Source organism: Podarcis erhardii, assembly GCF_964252035.2.
Source record: "Podarcis erhardii genome assembly, chromosome: 8".
NCBI classification, from domain to species: Eukaryota; Metazoa; Chordata; class Lepidosauria; order Squamata; family Lacertidae; genus Podarcis; species Podarcis erhardii.
Genome location: NC_138499.1, coordinates 6,778,909 through 6,798,107, shown reverse-complemented (window position 1 = coordinate 6,798,107; position 19,199 = coordinate 6,778,909). Strand labels below are relative to the sequence as shown.

Below are 19,199 nucleotides of genomic sequence, written 5' to 3'. Positions count from 1 at the left end.
ATTGTTTCCCACTATAACAACAAGACTTCGACAAATGGAAGAAATTAGATGAGCAGACGGAGGCAAATGTAACTCTGTGAAAACCGCTTATTCTGATCACATTAATCCCACCAATACAAGCAGCACATCCCATCCAGCTGGCTTCATGGATTCTGTTCATTAGAAAAGATTACATGAAAAAGTGCACTTTTGCTTTTTAAAGACATTAGTTGTCTAACTCTAAACATTAGAACAGAAACTGAGTTGCATGAACAGAGTGGGGGAAACCCACACAACTGAGCAATTTTTATATTGTAATTCTACAGTTTTGTTACATCACTTTCTTACATTTATCACAAGTTAAAATGAACAGTCATGATTTCAAATAATGCTTTTAAACCTAACATTATTTTAAAACATTCTCTCTCTATTTTTGTCTGCCACCTAATTAGGCTAATCTTATTCCACTTGCAAAATATCTCTTGCTATCTATCTTAAGACTGCTATAAAGCTGTAGGCCTTCCATGTCACACTATTTTTCTTCCATCTGTTCCCCTCTCATTTTGCTAGGAATCTAGCTGGCTTCACAAAGCTTTCTGCTTGCTTTTTTAACATATTAGTTGGTCAGTCTCCTCCATAATAGCCACTTTTTTTGGCCTTCCCCCATTTCCCAAATTCGTACAATTTCTTGAAGCACTTCATCCTTTTTCTGCTTTACTGGGGGGCTGTGTTCATCAGTATTAGTTTACAGGAATTTTGTACTTCCAACAACAAATGTATTGGTTCATGGCAAAAAAGAAGTTCACGACAGCCTTTATTCTTCCAAGCTTCCCCTGCTGAGCTTCCGCTGTATTAAAATACAGAATATTACTTTCCTAGCTTATCTTGTTTAGATACTGAACAGCTTGTTATAGACTCTTACTTTTCAGCCTCAGTGTTTAAACTTGCACGGCTGTCTTTTTCACTTGTCCAAGGTATGTGCATGTGTGCAAGCCCATTCCTGTTTCCAGTGATTGATATTCCCTAGTCCTGCACCTCTACTCTGCCCATTGCTTTGTTCAAATGCACATGCAAATCCAGTAAGTTTTCCCATTTATTCTGAGGATCTAGAGCTCAATTCCTTTAAAAGCAAGCTCTTCCTAAACCATGGGGGTTCTCCCAAAAGAAGGGGGACCCTGTCCATTTAAATGTTCAGCATCTAAACCTATAAGACATCCACTACTATTATAATTCCAAACCAATGAGTGGCTCTTGTTCCGCATTAGGACTACCTAGAACTTGGCAGTTAATAGTTAATATTGTTAGGTATTCCAAGTAATGTTCAATTATCAAATGTTTGCTTGCTCAAAAACTTAGTGTGACAGCAGCTCAGGCAGAATGGCACCCATGCAGTTTCTCATTGGCCCCTTGTATACAGCGCCTGCCAACCTAGCAGTTCGAAAGCACCTCCGGGTGCAAGTAGATAAATAGGGACCGCTTACCAGCGGGAAGGTAAACGGCGTTTCCGTGTGCGGCTCTGGCTCGCCAGAGCAGCGATGTCACGCTGGCCACGTGACCCGGAAGTGTCTCCGGACAGCGCTGGCCCCTGGCCTCTTGAGTGAGATGGGCGCACAACCCCAGAGTCTGTCAAGACTGGCCCGTACGGGCAGGGGTACCTTTACCTTTACTATACAGCCTAACACAGTGAAGCATGTTCAACCCCTGAACATGAAAATATGCAAATCTTTTAAATATGCATAAGAAATCCAGAGCTGATAAAAGTTGTAGTCCAAAATATCAGGATAGCACCAGAAAACCAGGTTAATGAGTGAAAACTCATTAATGGTGCTAGGAAGGTTGGTTATGGCACTGGTCAACTTTTCTGAAAACCAACTGTTGATCGACCCCTTGAATACATAAGCAGATCAGGAGTGAATTATGGGGCTGTCATTCCAGGATAATGATTGTGTAAATTAGAGCATCAGAACCACATTGGAGCATTTACTTATTTTAATGGAAGCGGCAGGTGCCAAAATAACAGTGGGAAGAATGATGCACTTAGTCTACAATATTCTTATTTTGAGAGAATGTGTTACCTTCAAGCCTGAGAACTAAATGATTGTTCATTAAAAAATACATATTTTAACCAGTATTGGTTAAATTTGTTTAATTTTTACTGCTACATTTGCTGCAACAGCTTTTGCCATCATGTTTTCCAATTTACTCTTGAGCTATGAAGATAAAACATTGAATGACCATAAATTATTTAAGTTTTAGTTGGTTCGTATCATCACAGCAAACTAGCCTGGCATCACATTAAAAATTCCCTCGAGGGAGCTTCACCTCTCCAAGTAGTCAAAAAGCGCGCACCCTGGTTTCCAAAAGCAATGCAGAAAGCAGTTTATTGGAAAGGTAAACCACTACTCATTAAATCCCTCCTAAATCTCTTCAGATTTGACTGAAATATTTCCACTATAAAGTAATTCCACAAGCATTCTATACGTAAAGGTGGTTTGTATGTAGAAGTCCATTCATTTATTCCAGACATGAAAAGGCCAACAGAGAAAGAAAGCTTTAGATGCTGCTCAGATTATGTATGAAAACACTTTTTCTTGGGTTTTCAGATATGCAAGCATGTAATGCAATAAAACACTAGACTCACAAACATCTCAAAAGACTTTCAGGTCATCTCTTATGTGGGATCATCTCTTCAGGATGATTTCTATAGCACTTTTCAAAAGTAGATTACAATAGTTCTCTCTTATCCCTGAAATAGCTGTATAAGTGATTCCATTCTACATAAGTGAAAAGTGAGATTTAAAAGAAGCTAGCATGCTGAGAGACACTTAACAACTTCATCGCTTATCAAGTATTTGAACCTGTGTCTTTCACAGGTCCAAGTCAGTTATAACCACCATCAGGAACTAATATAAGGCACTCTACTCTGAACACAGTAAGTAAATCAGAAAGGTGTCTTGATTCCAGAGCAGCTCTCAACAGAAAAAGGCTGCTTTAGTGTGAAGTTGCATGAGGCTATACTGGTGTGAAAAAGTTGAATTTGGCAACACTGTTGTGGTTATTTTGTACAGAAAAGGAAGGATCGCTTAGCCGATTATAGCAACAATGTACCAGCCACATAAGCCCAAGAGTACTAATTACAATCCGGTTACTGAGAAGATAGTAGCTTTTCCGTTTTTAAAAGCAAGAGAGAAAGTGAGAAGAATTGTACAGAGTCCCTGAATTCACACAGGGTTCTTTTGCACAGGGTTCTTTTCAAGAAGGAGAAATGCCACTGTCAACATGAAGAAGACAAAGATAAGCAGATTTTCAAACAATGTTTCCTAGGCAGTAGCTGACACACATAACTGTATGGTCTGTGGCACGTAGTGACAGGAGATGGTTAATAGCATACTTAATTTTACAACAGTTAAGAATGTTATTATTCAAATTTGTTATTGTTTTACTACCTTGCTTCCATATGCAGCTATTTAACAATCTCTATTATCGGAGCTGGCCAGATCCAGTTTTGTTCCTTAAGGTTAAGCCCACAAGCACTGCATGCATATTTATCAGATAAAGACTAGTCACTATTCAATTGCAAATAAGAAACTCTCACTGCATCTTCTCTCTGGAGAACACTGAAAACAGACTATTTGAGAAATGATAACTACACACACACGCACACACACAACCTTTAAAATAGTTATTTTTCTCCTGTGTTGATATGTGCTTGGAAGGATGCTCAATGCAATATATTTATTTGCTGAAGTATATTGTTGTCTAAGTCAGTTTATGCCATAATAAACCAGTAAGGGATAATTTGCAGGTTTTACTCCAAGCTAGTCGTTTCTAGCTATGGTTTTTCCAGTAGTGATGTATGGAAGTAAGAATTGGACCATAAAGAAGGCTGATCGTCGAAGAATGGATGCTTTTGAATTCTGGTCCTGGAGGAGACTCTTGAGAGTCCCACGGACTGCAAGAAGATCAAACCTCTCCATTCTGAAGGAATTCAGCCCTGAGTGCTGACTGAAAGGACAGATAGTGAAGCTGAGGCTCCAATACTTTGGCCACCTCATGAGAAGAGAAGACTCCCTGGAAAAGACCCTGATGTTGGAAAAGATGGAGGGCACAAGGAGAAGGGGACGACAGAGGACGAGATGGTTGGACAGTATTCTTGAAGCTACCAGCATGAGTTTGACCAAACTGTGGGAGGCAGTGGAAGACAGGAGTGCCTGGCTTGCTCTGGTCCAGGGGGTCACGAAGAGTCGGACACAACTAAACGACTAAACAACAACAACAGTCGTTTCTTACCCACATCCAAATCCAACTCCCATCAGACACAGGCAGCATAGCCAATGGCCAGGAATGATGTGAGTTGGAGTCCAGAAACATCCATCCACAAGGCATCTCTTTGGCCACCACTGCTCTGTAAGTTACCAGAAATTTAAAAATATCCCCTCATCAATACACCTCTATTGTAAAGTTAGGAAAGATTCAGAAAAGGGAAACAAAAATTATCTAGGGTCTGAGTGGTTCCCCTATTCAGAAAGGTTATAGCATTTGGTGCTTTTTAGTTTGAAAAAGAGGCAGGAAACATGCTAGAAATGGTTTGGAGAAAGTGTTTCAGGGGAGGTTCTCCCCACCCCCACCCCTCATAACACACAATTCACAGTAACTTAATGAAACTACATGCCTCAGTGAAACTACATGCTTCAGGACAGCCCAAAGGAAACACTTCTTCACACAATGTACAGTTAAACACTGGAATTTACCGCATTTTTCGCTCTATAAGATGCACCAGACCACAAGACGCATCTAGTTTTTGGAGGAGGAAACAAGAAAAAAAATATTCTGAATCTCAGAAGCTAGAACAGCAAGAGGGATTGCTGCGCAGTGAAAGCAGCAATCCCTCTTGCTGTTCTGGCTTCTGGGATAGCTGTGCAGCCTGCATTCGCTCCATAAGACGCACACACATTTACCCTTACTTTTTAGGAGGGAAAAAGTGAGTCTTATAGAGCAAAAAATACGGTACTTCCACAAGATGCAGCAATGGCCACAAACTTGGGACAGCTTTAAATGGCATTTGGAACAATTCATGAAGCATAAGGCTAGGAATGGATGCTAGTCATGATGACTAACACCACAAGGGAACGTAAGTGGGTAAGCGCTCTTGCCCTCATGTCTTGCTGGTGGACTTTCCAAAGGCATCTGTTTGGTCAATGGGGGAACACAATGATGGAGTAGAGGAGACGTTGATCTGATCCAGTTCTTATGTTCACTTGTCTACATTTTGGATGGAAGGGAAGTGAGAGGCAGAATGACTGCCTCAGAAAAAAATAAAGAAGACCATGAACTCTGACATGTTACTAACCCTGTGAATTCAACCTTAACCATTCAAAGGCCAAGGACACATTTCTACTTTCAAAGGTGGGGAACTGGAGTCTAGCCACAGGAACAAGGCAGCAAGAATGACCCTGAGGAAATACATGCAAGCAAGGAGGTACACTGCACCAGTTCTCATGAAGAGGAATTGGGAAACAAACAGCTCTAGGCCAGAAGAGCAACCTCTAACACATCAGCTGAGCTCCCCCAGTTCTGGTGCCACCCTTCCAAACCTCCATTCACATGTCTCCAAACACTTGCCATGCTCTCCATGACAAGTGTGCAATTGCCCACTGGTGGGAGTAATGAGCAACAGACCTTCTTCCTACTTTGAAGCAGAGAAGTGACTCAGGCTCACCCTGGATTAATTCCCACCCTCTCCCCAGGTCAAAGGTTCAGAGGAAAGCTCTGAGCCCCATTACACAGCAATTGCTGAAACTTTCACTCTCCTTGCCCAGTCTTTTCTGCTTGTGAGACAACTGGGGAAAGGAAACCTTTTCAACCGCTGCTCAATGTTAGAGCTCAGAGCCCCAGCACTGTGCACTGCCTAAAGCCTGCACTTTTCACCACCTATCTTTCCCTCAGGTAACAGAAGGGGGGGGTGTCAAACTGAATCTGGAATGCTTCTTATCTACCTTCCCCTCCAGTAAGTTTAGGGGGAATTCTTGGCTGTTGGGCAAAAGTGCTTGCCTCCAGCCAACTGGAAACAAGCTGGTGGCCATAAATTTTTGTTTGACTAGCAATAGCAATCAAAAAACGTAGATCCCTGCCCAACATATTGTAGAGAGGTAAAAATTGCCCAATAAATACTTCCATGCACACTGAAGTAGAAAATCTAATTTTCTTCTTACTTATAAGACGTCAGCAGGTGTACGGAGTCATAAGGTATGTCTAGATCCACAAACAAGGATAGTAAGGAGTAACTGGATGTCAGCTGAACAGTGTATCAATTAAAGGACGGGTAAGACACATGGAGAGTTCAAACAGAGAGCTTGTATGTGTGTATGTCATCCCGTCCCCCTCCCCAATACATACATTGTCCAACAATAGCTGGACAGAATGGCTTGAAGTTAACCATGTCCACTGCTTCAATTATAAAGCTGAGTAACAGTTATAAAATTACTCTGAAATGAGATCACAATGATAGTGAAGAATAGGACTACTTATCGGTATTCTTCTTATCCTAAACAGTGTCTGGGTCCATCAATGCACTCTGGCTTCAGGGTATCTGATTTCTATAACTTGCAAAGTGCCTATGAGAGTTATGTAACTCTGCAAGTATCCTATGGCTTCCTGGATATTATCCCTGAAGTATCCAGTACTGATAAAATGTAGGAGGTTTGATATTAAACTAGACATCACAGACATGAAGAGCAGCATCTTTACCCTTGAGTTTTATTCAACAGATGAGGAATATAAAAGCAGCTAAGGGACTAACTCCTCTGTAATCTAACTGAATAGCCCCACATTCTAATGTAAGCCTGACACAAGGCTCCAAGTGTATCCTTTATGTGAAACTATTTTTAAGAAATCTCATCAAAAATACATGTAGCATTAATTTTATATAAGCGAACAGCATTCAGTGCATTTGTGCCTTCAAAATTGAAAGTTGCCATTGCCTTATTTAACTTAGCAAATATGCCCTTCATAAAACAGGAAATATTGAATTGGGATCCAAAAGTAACAGAAATGCTGTGCTTTACTTTACATTTACAGCTCACCAAGATGAAGGTGCACATAGCAGGAGAATTCTAAAGAAAATTCATAGGAAATACATTGCACATATCCAGAGGAAACTATTCAAGAATTCTGGACTTATATTTCACTGGGAAGAAGGTTTCACAACTAGTTTGGAGATAATTATCTAAGAAGCTGCCATATATACTGTCCAATCAGTGGTTCATCTAACCCAACATGGCACCCTCCACCTGTCGTTGGGCTCCAAACTCGCATAAACACTGAACATGCTGGCTGAGGCTAATGGGAATCCCCAACAACCAGAGGAGGATGGCTACCCCTGATATAATAAAACAATCTGGTACCCATAAGAGCAAGTGTGGTATAGGACTCAGGAGGCCTGGATTCAAATCTCTCATAATAATCATTATTCACAACACCCTTGTGAGGTAAAGGGGGGGGGGAGGAGAATATATGCAACTCCTTTGAGGAAAAGGGGGGTAAGTAAGACACATTGACTGGCAATGGAAAACCAAGTTCTCAGATAGCTGTCTCTCAGATCTGCCATCCAAGAATCTTGGACAGGAGATGTCAGAGGTTAAAACCAGACTCAGTGCTCCACCATAAGCTATGGCACAGCTGACAACTCATAATGTGACAGCAGATTAAAAACCTTCCTTCACAGAGTAGCGGTCACGAACTGCCTCCGGTCATGTAATGAACTGAGCATTGCAATACTCCAGCTACCCTTTGGCAGGGAGCAGGGTAATGGTTGGCTCATAGCCCAGCTGGATACTATAGGTGACCTGTTCAGGTGAATCACTACCACCATAAAGAAAGAGGTCATCTTGCACTACTTTTCATTACAAAATTAAACCTTTTTGTGGGGGGAGGGCTACTTTGTCCTTTATAATTTTACCTTAAAATGTACAGTACAGGCACCCGGACCTTACATGACAGTGCACTAAAGGGCAAGGGTGCAAAAAATGTTGCTGCCTTTAAAACCCACTAAAAATACACCCCGTAGGGAGAGTTCTATACTTGGAACTGCTTTATTGCTCAACCTGAATTTCAAGTCAGATCCTGTCTGATTGTGGCAGCTATAAAGCACTTCCCTGTCACGTTTACCACAGCTTTTAAAAAGGTAACCAATGCAGTAGTTCTGCATAAAAATTCTATCCTGTTCACACTCATCAAATTTCCACCCTGTTTTGGCCACTGAAATTAGTAATAATTCGTAGAATCTATCCTGAAAAATAATGAATAACATTTGATAAAAGATTTAAATAATAATAAAAAACAAACACATGCAGGCAACTGAGGGAGATGAATTCTCCATTTCAAATAGATCATCAAAACTGAAAAGTACTGACTATTCAAAACCAATAATGCTCATACCATTTGTTTCCCTGCCTTTAGAGGGTAAAATGTTTATGGTTGTCAGGTAAAACACCACAGCTGACTGCTTCCACATCAAAATTACATGGCCGGAATACAGCCACTGTGTTTTCATTTTCATGCCAGTCCTTCTCTCCCAACCAACTTATTTCCCCCTTTTATTTTGAGGCATGAATCAAAAGTCAGAAAATATATCATATTAAAGTTTGGTGTACCTTTAGCCCAGCATATTGGGAATGGACTACAGCCGCTTTTCTCCATATAGATGACACCTGCTTGTTTCGGGGCCTGTTGCCCTGCCAATTCCAAGAACAACATACACACAATCGTATAGAGATCACGCCAGGCTCCAGCATACAATGTTCCAATTCAGGTCTCCAGTAGTATTTGCTCCCGCAGGGGGGCTGGGAAGCCAGCCGCTTGAGCGTAGTCACAAGCAGGAAAAATCAACTACTAACCCTCCTCACATTTAGCGCCTTTCAGGTTTGGCTGCAAAGGTAGAAGCAAGAAAAGACCCACCTCCACACCACCCCATTCCTTAGTGCTGCTCTAGTAATATATTCCGACAGCGTGAAGAATGCATTTCAGTTTCGGAGTCTTCGCATGCCTCAACAATTTAAAGCAGAGATCATCCTTTTCCCTGGACAAGCTACCAAACAGAATGCAACCAGCCAGCAATGTGACTGTGTGCGTCTGTATTCCTAGATTCATTCAGGAGAGGCGGAGGAGGAAGGGAGGGAGGGAGAGGGGAGGGAGGAGAGGCGATTAGCAACAACCTTATTAATATGCTAATCTCACCCTTCTGTTCAGTTCAGCCAGCAGACTCCTGTTTACAAAACTGACAGCAGATTCTAAAACTGACTAAGCTGCAAATCAAGCCTGACCCAGGTCATAGCTGTAGATCCGCTCCTGCAACCAGTTTAGCTTTAAATCCATGCCTACCAACACTGACATTTGATTTTAAATAACTATTCTGATGAAACAAGAATAATTGGGGGAGGGGGAGGGAGGGGGCTGCACTAAACAATGAGATGTAACCTCTAATCATCTTTCATTTAAAGACAACCCAATTACAAACTTCATACTTTCTAAGTACTGTAAAGTGTTCTGAAATATTCTCAAAATTTATCTGCAAGAAAGGATTACTAGAAAAATGGAAAAGATACCTCAAAACACACAGACACGTACACACAATGGAAGAAAAAAGGTGACCCAAATTATACACCAAGTATGGCCATTGTTTAAAACGTCTTGAAGCTAGCATTCAGCAAAGGTCAATACATACGAGTGTTCTGTGCATATTATACTCCAACCACAAAAGGTTAACTGAAAACAGATTCTGTTTCCTTCAGCACACACACACACACACACAGGCGCACAGAATATCAATGATAAACTGGCTATTTATACATACACACATTGCAGCAAACAACATAGAACGTGGTATATACATTTTGCCTCTTCCACTCACACAGTGACACACATACCAAGAAAGTGTTTTAGCAACTGCTGGATTTAAACAGCTTTGTTTACTAGCCAAATGCATTCTCCCACAATGTGCCTGGGCTCATGAGTCCCTCCCAGAATGTGAAAATGCTTTCTATTTAACAGGTTGTGAGATACACAGGTGTTCTGTTTTATTATTTAATTACTCCTTTAGCCCTGAAGAATACTGTTTTGTGTATTGCATATCGGCTTCCATTTAAGTACAAGTAAGCATGACCAACTCCACTGCTAAGCCAATATTGTTGCAAGTCATAGTCAAGCTCATAGCCAGCATTGCAAATATGGCTGCCTGTGCCACTACGTTGGATGTGGTTGCAAACTGTGCTCTGCTTAACTGAAATGGAGATGTCAGCTACAGGCAGCTCCCCATTGATGCAGGGGTTACATTCCAAGGAACCACACATTTAAGTAAATTTGTATATTGGGAACACCATAGAAAAAGTCTGCAAACACCCTCCAAACCTCCTCAATCAAACTCCAACTCTCCACAGGCCTCAAATGTCAGTGCAAGGGCTCCTGGGATTGCAGTTGCAAAGGCTTGGGGGATTGCTAGATGCTGTTTTTGTGCCATTTTCATGCCCTTTGTGGCCTGTTTTTGCCCCTTTCCTTGCCACTTCCGGGCTCGCGGCAATGCACACAGCCACGGTCATGCGTGCCTTGAACACGTGTAAATGTGGAGTATTCTGTATTCTACTTTGATGGCAATTCTTAACATGCTAAAATCAGAGGTAGTGGGATTGTTTCTGTTGCCCCAGCCCGATTAAACTGAAAGAGGGCCATGTAGGACTATTAGGTAAATGCCAACATCCTTATTAGGCCAACCAAAATGCCACACAACAGTGTGCCAATCCCCCTTTCCCAGTTCTGTTTACCATCCAGCCCCAAGATAGCCAACACTGTCCCATCCAGGAGATAACTGCATGCAAGGCTTGACATCTGTACATGCATCTGTCTTGGAAGACAGTGCTTTGTGTTTGGTAGTTACTTTTTTATTTTTCAACACAGTTTATAAACAACAACTGTCCCGTCCATATGTTGTTGGATTCCAAATCCCCTCAGACTCAACCAGCATGCCAGTAGTCAAAGAGGATGAGAACTGTAGACCAACAACATGTGGAGGGCCCCACACTGGCTATACCTGATATAGTCTGGTGAAGATTTCCAGAAAACTCAAAAGCTTGTATGATGTCTTGTGACATGTTGATTGGTCTAATTGCCCTAATAAATTCAGTCTTTGCTAACATTCTTATTTGGTAGCTGTTCCACTTACATGTGTTTTCCTGTACCAAGAGTGGGATGTGGGTTTTTGTGGGTTTCTTCTTATTTCATTCTTGTTAAATGAGGCTAGCATTCAGTATCCAAGTTAATTTTCATGAAGTTTTATTCTTTCTTTCTTTTTTAAAAAGAGGGAATAGTTATAATGTTACAGTTTATTAAGCAGTCACCTGTGATATAGAGTAGCAATACGGTGAGCTATTAAAATAGCTTCTCAGTCACATCTCAGCTAGAAACACCACACCACCCCAAAATTTAACAATAATGTCATCAGCATGTGGATGACATACAACTCTACTCTTTTCCACCTACTTGCTCCAGAAGGCTGTTTGAAATGCTGAACTGATGTCTGGAGGTGGGTTGGGGTTGTAACATATTGCACTGGTTGCCAGTGCATTTCTGGGTTTAATTTCAAAGCACTAGTCATGATCTTTAAAGTCCTCAGCAGTTTGGGAAGAGGTTACATGAAGGATCATACTCATTATTCTAACCTGCCAACACCTAATTTATGTTATGTGTCTGAGGTCCTGCTCCCATGCCTGCCTGTGAGAGCAATCCACAGGGAAGCAAAAGGAGGCATTCCTTGGAACAGACACCAAGTTAACACCTGCAGCAAATACATGGGAAGCATGCACACATTGTTCTCGGTGCACCTCACTGCTACTAGTTTCACAACAAGAACAGCTGGACATGCCTACAACAAGCTCTGTTCAGCCCTTTTGAAAAGAACTTAGAAAACTGGGTTCCAATACAGTTTAAAATAAAAATTAGAGCACAATTGAACCATTAGTTCTGCCCCACTGCTCAGGCATAATGACCAAAGCTCCTTCAAAGCCTAAAGAGTCCCCAACATAAAATGACATCTCCTTATGCATATAGTCAGGGCAGGAAAGTAGGGTGAAGAATGAACAAAAATCCTCTCAGCATCAATTTTCAAGAACAGAACAAGTGCAGCAGTATAGGCACAGTAGTTTCTACTACTACACAAAATATAAGGCATCTATAAGACGGTCAGATGCAAAAGAATGAGAGAACAACATATACCTTGGACAACTTTTGCCAGCCAGAGTAGACAGTACTGGATGAGACTGGCCAGTGACTCAGTCAGTATAAGGCAGTTTCATATATTTACCCATAATATTAGTTAAAAGCTTGTCAGGTAGGGAAAGCTGCACATATTGAAATGTTTTCTTTTACACAATTATGAGCCTCTAGAACCAAAATGTGGTGTAATATCCTGGTTTGATTAAACCAATTGTGATTTGAACAAACCAGTGTTCCATCCACTCAGCGGAAATGGAAGACGGTGGTTTGTCTGAAACCACATCCAGAAGCTTTAAAACATCCTCCCCCATATGTGAATGAGAACGGAGAACCCAAACCTGTAGCTCACCTATGTTCATCCTCATAACACTAAGCTACAGTTGAATGTTATGTCTGACCTGAGTAAGTTACATTCCAACAAAGATGCAATTGCCATTTTATGCTTTGGCTTCATACAAGCCAAACATCAAGGTTAGTGTCTCACTTTTTGAACTGAATCTTTCCTCTCACACGTTTTAACTGAGAGCTGTTTTTTATACTCCCCCTTCAGCACAGATTATCAGACCTCTGGAAAGCTAATACCCTTAATTCCAGAAGCACCTCTGAGAAAGAACCATTTTTCCTGCACTCCAGCAACAAGTGATATCCTGAAATTCCTTCATACATTCAGGGTAGAATAGGAAGGGGGGATGTCATGGAAGTCTCTCTCGCTTCTTCTGAACTCTCACCTCTCTATGAAGCTCCAAAAGGCCACTTTTTGACAACCATGAATACTACAGGGAAGACCAAATATCTAGAAAGAAACACAGATGGAATCCATATACTAAAAAAATGCAACTGGTAAACAGAATGCTTCTTGCACCTTGAAAAGAATTTAATTACAAGGCTCTCCCTACTATATATGTGGTTCACTGAAATATAAAATCTTCAATTTACAGCATTCATTTATTTATGTATGTATAACATTTGTAATGAAGTTCTCTCGGCAGCTTACAATAAATAAGGAATACACAAATGAAACACAAAATAAGACCTAAAAATATTTAAAATAAATAAAAACTATTTAAACAAATATTGACCACGACCCACTACAGCATGACATGTACAATTCATTAAGAATGAAGGAAGTGGCTGGAAAGGGTGCTGGACTGGGGTCAAGAAAAAGGGGCTCAGACATTTCTTTTAAGGTAAGGTTTTTATCTAGACTTTGGCACCAGCTATACTGTCACTGATAGCAATACAAAATCCCACAGCTACGGAATAAGTTTCTCCTTAATCAAATGAAGTCAAAGTGTCTCACTTTTTGGTTTATAGAAAAGGTGAAGAAAAAAACTGAACTAAGACACCACATGCTTCCTTAAATAACTTGCATGAAAGATAAATATAGCAAATCTACTCCTCTGAGGCGGCAATCATTTCTTTTTCCTTTATAAGCATGCTTCAGAGAAGCATTGATCAATTTTCCTAATCCAGAGCACCACATGAAGTGACTCATATGGATTCCATTCTTGCTGCTTCTCCTTCCTTCACTCCATCCAGTTACCCTCCATGTTCCCCAACCCTCCCTAGGTGGGTTAGACAAGTGACTATTCTCCAAGTCTCAGTACCTCACTCCCACTGCAAGATGGGGATAATATTAAGCTATGTTACAGAACAGTTGTAAGGATTACCAAAATTATTTGTGACATGCTCTATCCATTCGACACACACTATATGTCAAGCATCATTACCACATTCCACCAGTTATTATATTTTATGGTAAGCAACAATCACTCAATTGATTTTTAAAAAAAACACACACACAAAAAACAAAAGCTTGTGACGTGATATTAATGCCTGCTCAGAAAACTCACTTATCACTTTGGCATCCCAGGCTTTTCCCCCAGAGGAATCCAAGGGGGCACACATGGTACTCTTGCACTCTATCCTCACAAAATTTATGTGAGATAGGTTCGAGTTGAATAATACATTATTATTTTACCAAGCTTTTAATCACTTGTTAATATTTGTTTTGAAGTTGTATTTTGAGTGACTGTAAAAAATTTGCATTGTATTAAGATACATGTTTCAGGTTCTAAACACCTTAGGGGAGCCTTTCTCAACACTGGGTTCCCCAGATGCTGTTGGACTACAACCCCCATAATCCCTGGCTAGCAGAACTAGTGATCAAGCATGATAGGAGTTGTAGTTTAACAACATATGGGCACCCAAGGTTGAGAAAGGATGACTTAGGAGTTCTTCTGAGGGTTGAAAGTTAAGTTGTGCCTGGCGGAGGTTATGTATAGAAGCACGTCAGGAAAACACTAACTTAATAATCTGAAGCACTTGTTCTCTGCAAAACTATGAACATGTCCCATTCAAAAAAGAGGGTTAATGGCAGTAAAGCTGTTCATAATGCAAACACATTTCTGGTCTCTGGAGCTATCAAAGGCCCACCTGGAATAAAATCTCACTTTTGAGCAGGGGGGGTATTACAAAAGTTTTGAGGACCCCTCAATTCATGCCCTAATTCCATGCCCCCACAACCTTGTATTCCAGCACTAAACCTAACTAAGGTAGTAAGGTTACAGGTCTACTGCTATTCTGAATTGCAGCCATTCTGTCTCAAAACAGATTGTGAAACTACAGTCTGAGCAATGCTACAGTTATTCCCTGCATTCCTTGATCTCTCCTCCTTCCTCTGTGAAGATATCTCTGCCTTCTAAGCCACCATTACTAAAGCACCCTGCAGCTGGCCTCTCTCTTGCTATTCTTTACATCACTTCATCGCATTTCCCTCATATCCACAGTGCTGCCAAAGCTAGCTGATCTTGCAAAAGGCAAGCTTTTACAGCCTCAGCCTCTTACCCACAATTTGCACAAAAAGGTAAGTCTCCCATGTTGAGCTTTGCCTTTGGAGCAAAAGGTCATCTTCACTGCCTTCACCCCTTTTAAACCTTTTTCCTCAGTCTGAAACTATCCCAGAGTGTCTGAATTTTACACACTTCTAGATTTTGCTACCGGGTTATCCCATACTGATCCTTAAAAAAAAATACAGCAGGAATTCCATTTCACATTTTCAAATGTGATTAAACCTACCACTGTGTTTCTCCTACTTCATCCTGACTGAAAAAGTCCATCATCCTTTCACCACAGTATGACTATCCATTAATGAAAGATTAATGCTTTAGAAGGAAATGCATAATGACACTTGAAAAGTTAAGCTACTCATGATTCTAACTTGTGGATCACCAGAATGAAGTATTTAACAGTGAATGGTTAAATACTTAATTCACTGTTAAAGTTCAACACATTTTCAAAACCACAGACATATACTTACTGACTGTGATCCACAAAAGGAATACTGTATTAGGACTGGAGACATGAAAAACAGGTTCTGTGCAATTTCTGCTTGGAGAAGAGAGGAAAAAATAAAAATTGGTACCCAGTTTTTATTAAAGACTACATATGAGGCGAATCCCGATAACAGCAGAGAGCCTCGCCTTCATTTCCTCTCTTTTCATGATACCAGCACTGTTTAACTGAATCATGGCAAGCAGATTAATCATGTTTGTTCTGTGCAGCACAATGCACAAGTCAAATCCTCACAGGTCACAAACCATGATCCATTCTTAGCACAGGTAAATGACTAAATTACCATGTTCTGTATTTTGGACTTTCAAAGACAAATTGGGTTCTCAAATGAAACTTGAGAAGCATTTTGCAACTGTTTTAATAGGGGGACCTCATAAACCCTTTAAAAGTGGATGACAACAGCTGGTGTCTCACAGGCTCACAGTTACTGAATATGCCCAGCAGAATTGAGGTAGACAGTAGACAACTGATTACTTTACAGAGCCATTCTGGGTTCTGGCCTCTTGTCAGTAACCAGGCCCCGAGGTAAAATATGTTCACCAAGCAGAATCATTAACAGATGGTATAGCATCCACCCACCTCTCCCTCATTAAATCTCTAAGAGCAGAAATTTGAGGACTCACAAAACCCATTAGAGCAAAAGCTTCTATAACAGAGCCTTGTGATGGTTGCAGGAAATCAGACAAAAGTATAAATTAAGAGGAGGCTTCCTTAGAAAAGGGCAGAAAACTTTACCTTTTCACCACTATTTCTTTTTTAAAAAAGAACAACATATTCAATCTGATTTATTTTTAGTTACACACAATTAAGACCTGTAGCAGGTGCATTAAAAATCATGTAAACATACCTGTTTTAGTTCATTTACTAGCAGTAGTTCACAAGTTTACTCAGAAGCAAGCCCCAGTGTCTTTAATGAAACCTATTTCTTAGTAAGCATAAAAGGATAAGAGAACTTTCAAAGGGAAGGAAAAGTTCACAATTTGCTGTTGGATATCACAAATTTAATTCAGATATGAATGTTTTGTCAGATACAGACATTTTAACAGTGTGTACTAATATTTCCACACCTATTCTTGCTGGAACAATAATATAAAACGAACAAAAAGCCAGCAGAGTGCTAGAGAAAAGCTACAGTTTACCGCAACATTTCAGGTTCCCTGCCAAAAATGGTTGACATCCAGAATAACCACAACCCCTTGTGGTTCTCTTATAATATAGGCAATTCTGTGCTAATCAGACTGGGAACAGACACCAAAACAGTCATCTTATTCCACAGGCAGGCATACTCCGTATTCTCCCGCTTGCCGGCAGAAGGAGCCTCTGAAGCAGCCATGGGAAATCCAAGCAACTTCTTGCCTAATGGCTGCCCTAGCCACACAAAGGTTCACCTGAGCTCAAATGACAACTGTGGTGACTGTCCTGGTCTAGGATGCTGCAATGAATATCATTTAATGAATCTTGCAACGCTTCAAAAAAAAGAGAGCCAAACTGATGGTAACCTTTGCAATTATCATCAGAAGTCATTTTGGATCATTTTCAAATAGCTGCAACACTTTCCTGGGGCATGGTGATGCTTTCTTCTTCTTCTTCTTCTTCTTCTTCTTCTTCTTCTTCTTCTTCTTCTTCTTCCTCTTCTCCTCCTTCTTTTTTTTTAAAGCAACATGTTTTAGGTTGAGCCTCCCTGGGGAGAGCATTCCACAAATGGGAAGCCACTGCAGAAAACGCCCATTCTCACATTGCTACCCGCCAGACTTCTCATGGAGGGGGCACACAAAAAAGGGCCTCAGATAAGAGCAAGTTTAAAGTCTATACAACTAGATAATGTACATGCAATGCATAGAAAACCTTTTTTTTAAAATAAATACAATTTAGGCTCTAAAAAGCAGCAAATTGAATAATAAAATAATGGAAAGTCTAGATTTGTAATGCACATCATAAAACTATCAAAGGTTTGTGTGGTGGTGGTGGTGGTGGTGGTGGTGGTTTTTAAAAGAGAGCTACTCCCGTTGCTCGGTCCCTGCTCCTGCCAACCTTACAGTTCGAAAGCACGTCAAAGCGCAAGTAGATAAATAGGTACTGCTCCGGTGGGAAGGTAAACGGCAGTTTCGTGCGCTGCTCTGGTTCACCAGAAGCGGCTTAGTCATGCTGGCCACATGACCTGGAAGCTGGACGCCGGCTCCCTCGGCCAATAAAGCAAGATGAGCGCCGCAACCCCAGAGTCGGTCACGACTGGACCTAATGGTCAGGGGTCCTTTTACCTTTACTAGTATTATGGCTTTCCTGACTGTTGTATCCTGAGTTGTAGTGTCACATCAACCATGGTCAGATCTTAGCAGCATTTACAAAGTGTTATCTAGTAGATAGTATTCTTGCCTGTAAACATCAGCAACCAACTAATGCCCCCTAGCATGGTGCCAAAAACCAATAATCAGGATGAAACATAGAACCCTGCCATTAACTGCTTGTTATCAGTGAATACCCCTAAGGCACTTTTCACAAGCACAAGATTGCAAACAGATGTCCATGCAAGTGTTCAGTTTGGCTAGCTCTGTCTAGCAGACAGAAATCTCCCTCAAAATTGGTAAGTTAATTCTCTTTTAAACTAAATGTTGATGTTCTTCCAGAAGATGAAAGCCACATACAGAAATTACCTTTTTCCTCCTTAAAAAAAAAAGGACCCATGAATTAAATGCAGATGACTTTGCATGGTTTATTTCAACACAGAAGGAAAACAAATGTACAATATTTAGAAGTGCCTAAACACCTAGATGATGTTCAGTAAAAAATAATAATGGACAGAAGTGGACCTGCATGCAGGCCCATAACCTACTCATATGATTTAAAAGGAATGACAGAGATAGCACAAGGAAAAATAAAATAGAAATGCCAGTTATAAAAAATACATACTTTCAGAAAATTATCAGATCAATTTTAAAATTTATGACTGGAAAATCAGTATTTATTACACTTATATTCCAGCTTTTCACCAAGGAGCTCAGTGCAGCATTCTAACGAGTGAGAAGCCCAAGTAAATTGGGTGAGAGGTTTACATCTGAGTGGAGATCTGAAGCTGGGTCTCAACAGTCCTGGTCCAGCAGTCTAACAACTATACCTCACCAGTCATCAATAAACAAAGCGACAGCCAGCTGAGGGGTTGTCAGCAAAATTAAGCATGCAAATAATATTTTTGCATCCTTAAGCTCCCTTTACAGTAGCCAGTAGTAATGCCCCCCACCCAAATATATATATGTATGTATGTATGTATGTATGTATGTATGTATGTATGTATAAAGGTAGCAGCAGAGTTAAGGCCATCATTATTGTGGCCATACAGCAGGGCGACAAGAGGTGCGGCTAAGAGCAAGCTGCTTTACGGCAACCCTGAAATGTTATCCATTGTTATTATCCAGCCTTTCAAGAAATGTGTTTTTAATGTGTGTGTGTGAGAGAGAGAGAGTGTGTGAGAGAGAGAGTGAGTGAGAGAGAGAGAGAGAGAGAGAGAACGCTCCCGGTGTGGTAGTGGTAAAGGTAAAGGGACCCCTGACCATTAGGTCCAGTCGTGACCGACTCTGGGGTTGCGGCGCTCATCTCGCTTTATTGGCCGA

General features: G+C 40.8%; 1 protein-coding gene across 13 annotated transcripts in view; it reads right to left on the bottom strand.

The window, feature by feature from the left end:
* The window catches only part of PTK2 (protein tyrosine kinase 2), a 197,289-nt gene that overhangs the window by 128,369 nt on the left and 49,721 nt on the right, over positions 1-19,199 (bottom strand). For 2 of the 13 annotated variants that reach the window (XM_081874057.1, XM_081874058.1), the window contains exon 1: positions 8,631-8,905. The exons of 6 other annotated variants lie outside the window; for them this stretch is intronic. In XM_081874057.1, the coding sequence (XP_081730183.1) occupies positions 8,631-8,733 (103 nt within the window). In that variant the 5' untranslated portion in view covers positions 8,734-8,905. Of the gene's footprint in view, positions 1-8,630; positions 9,088-19,199 lie in introns of those variants that run through there. 5 more of the 13 variants (XM_081874051.1, XM_081874049.1, XM_081874055.1 and 2 more) reach the window with 5 other exon arrangements.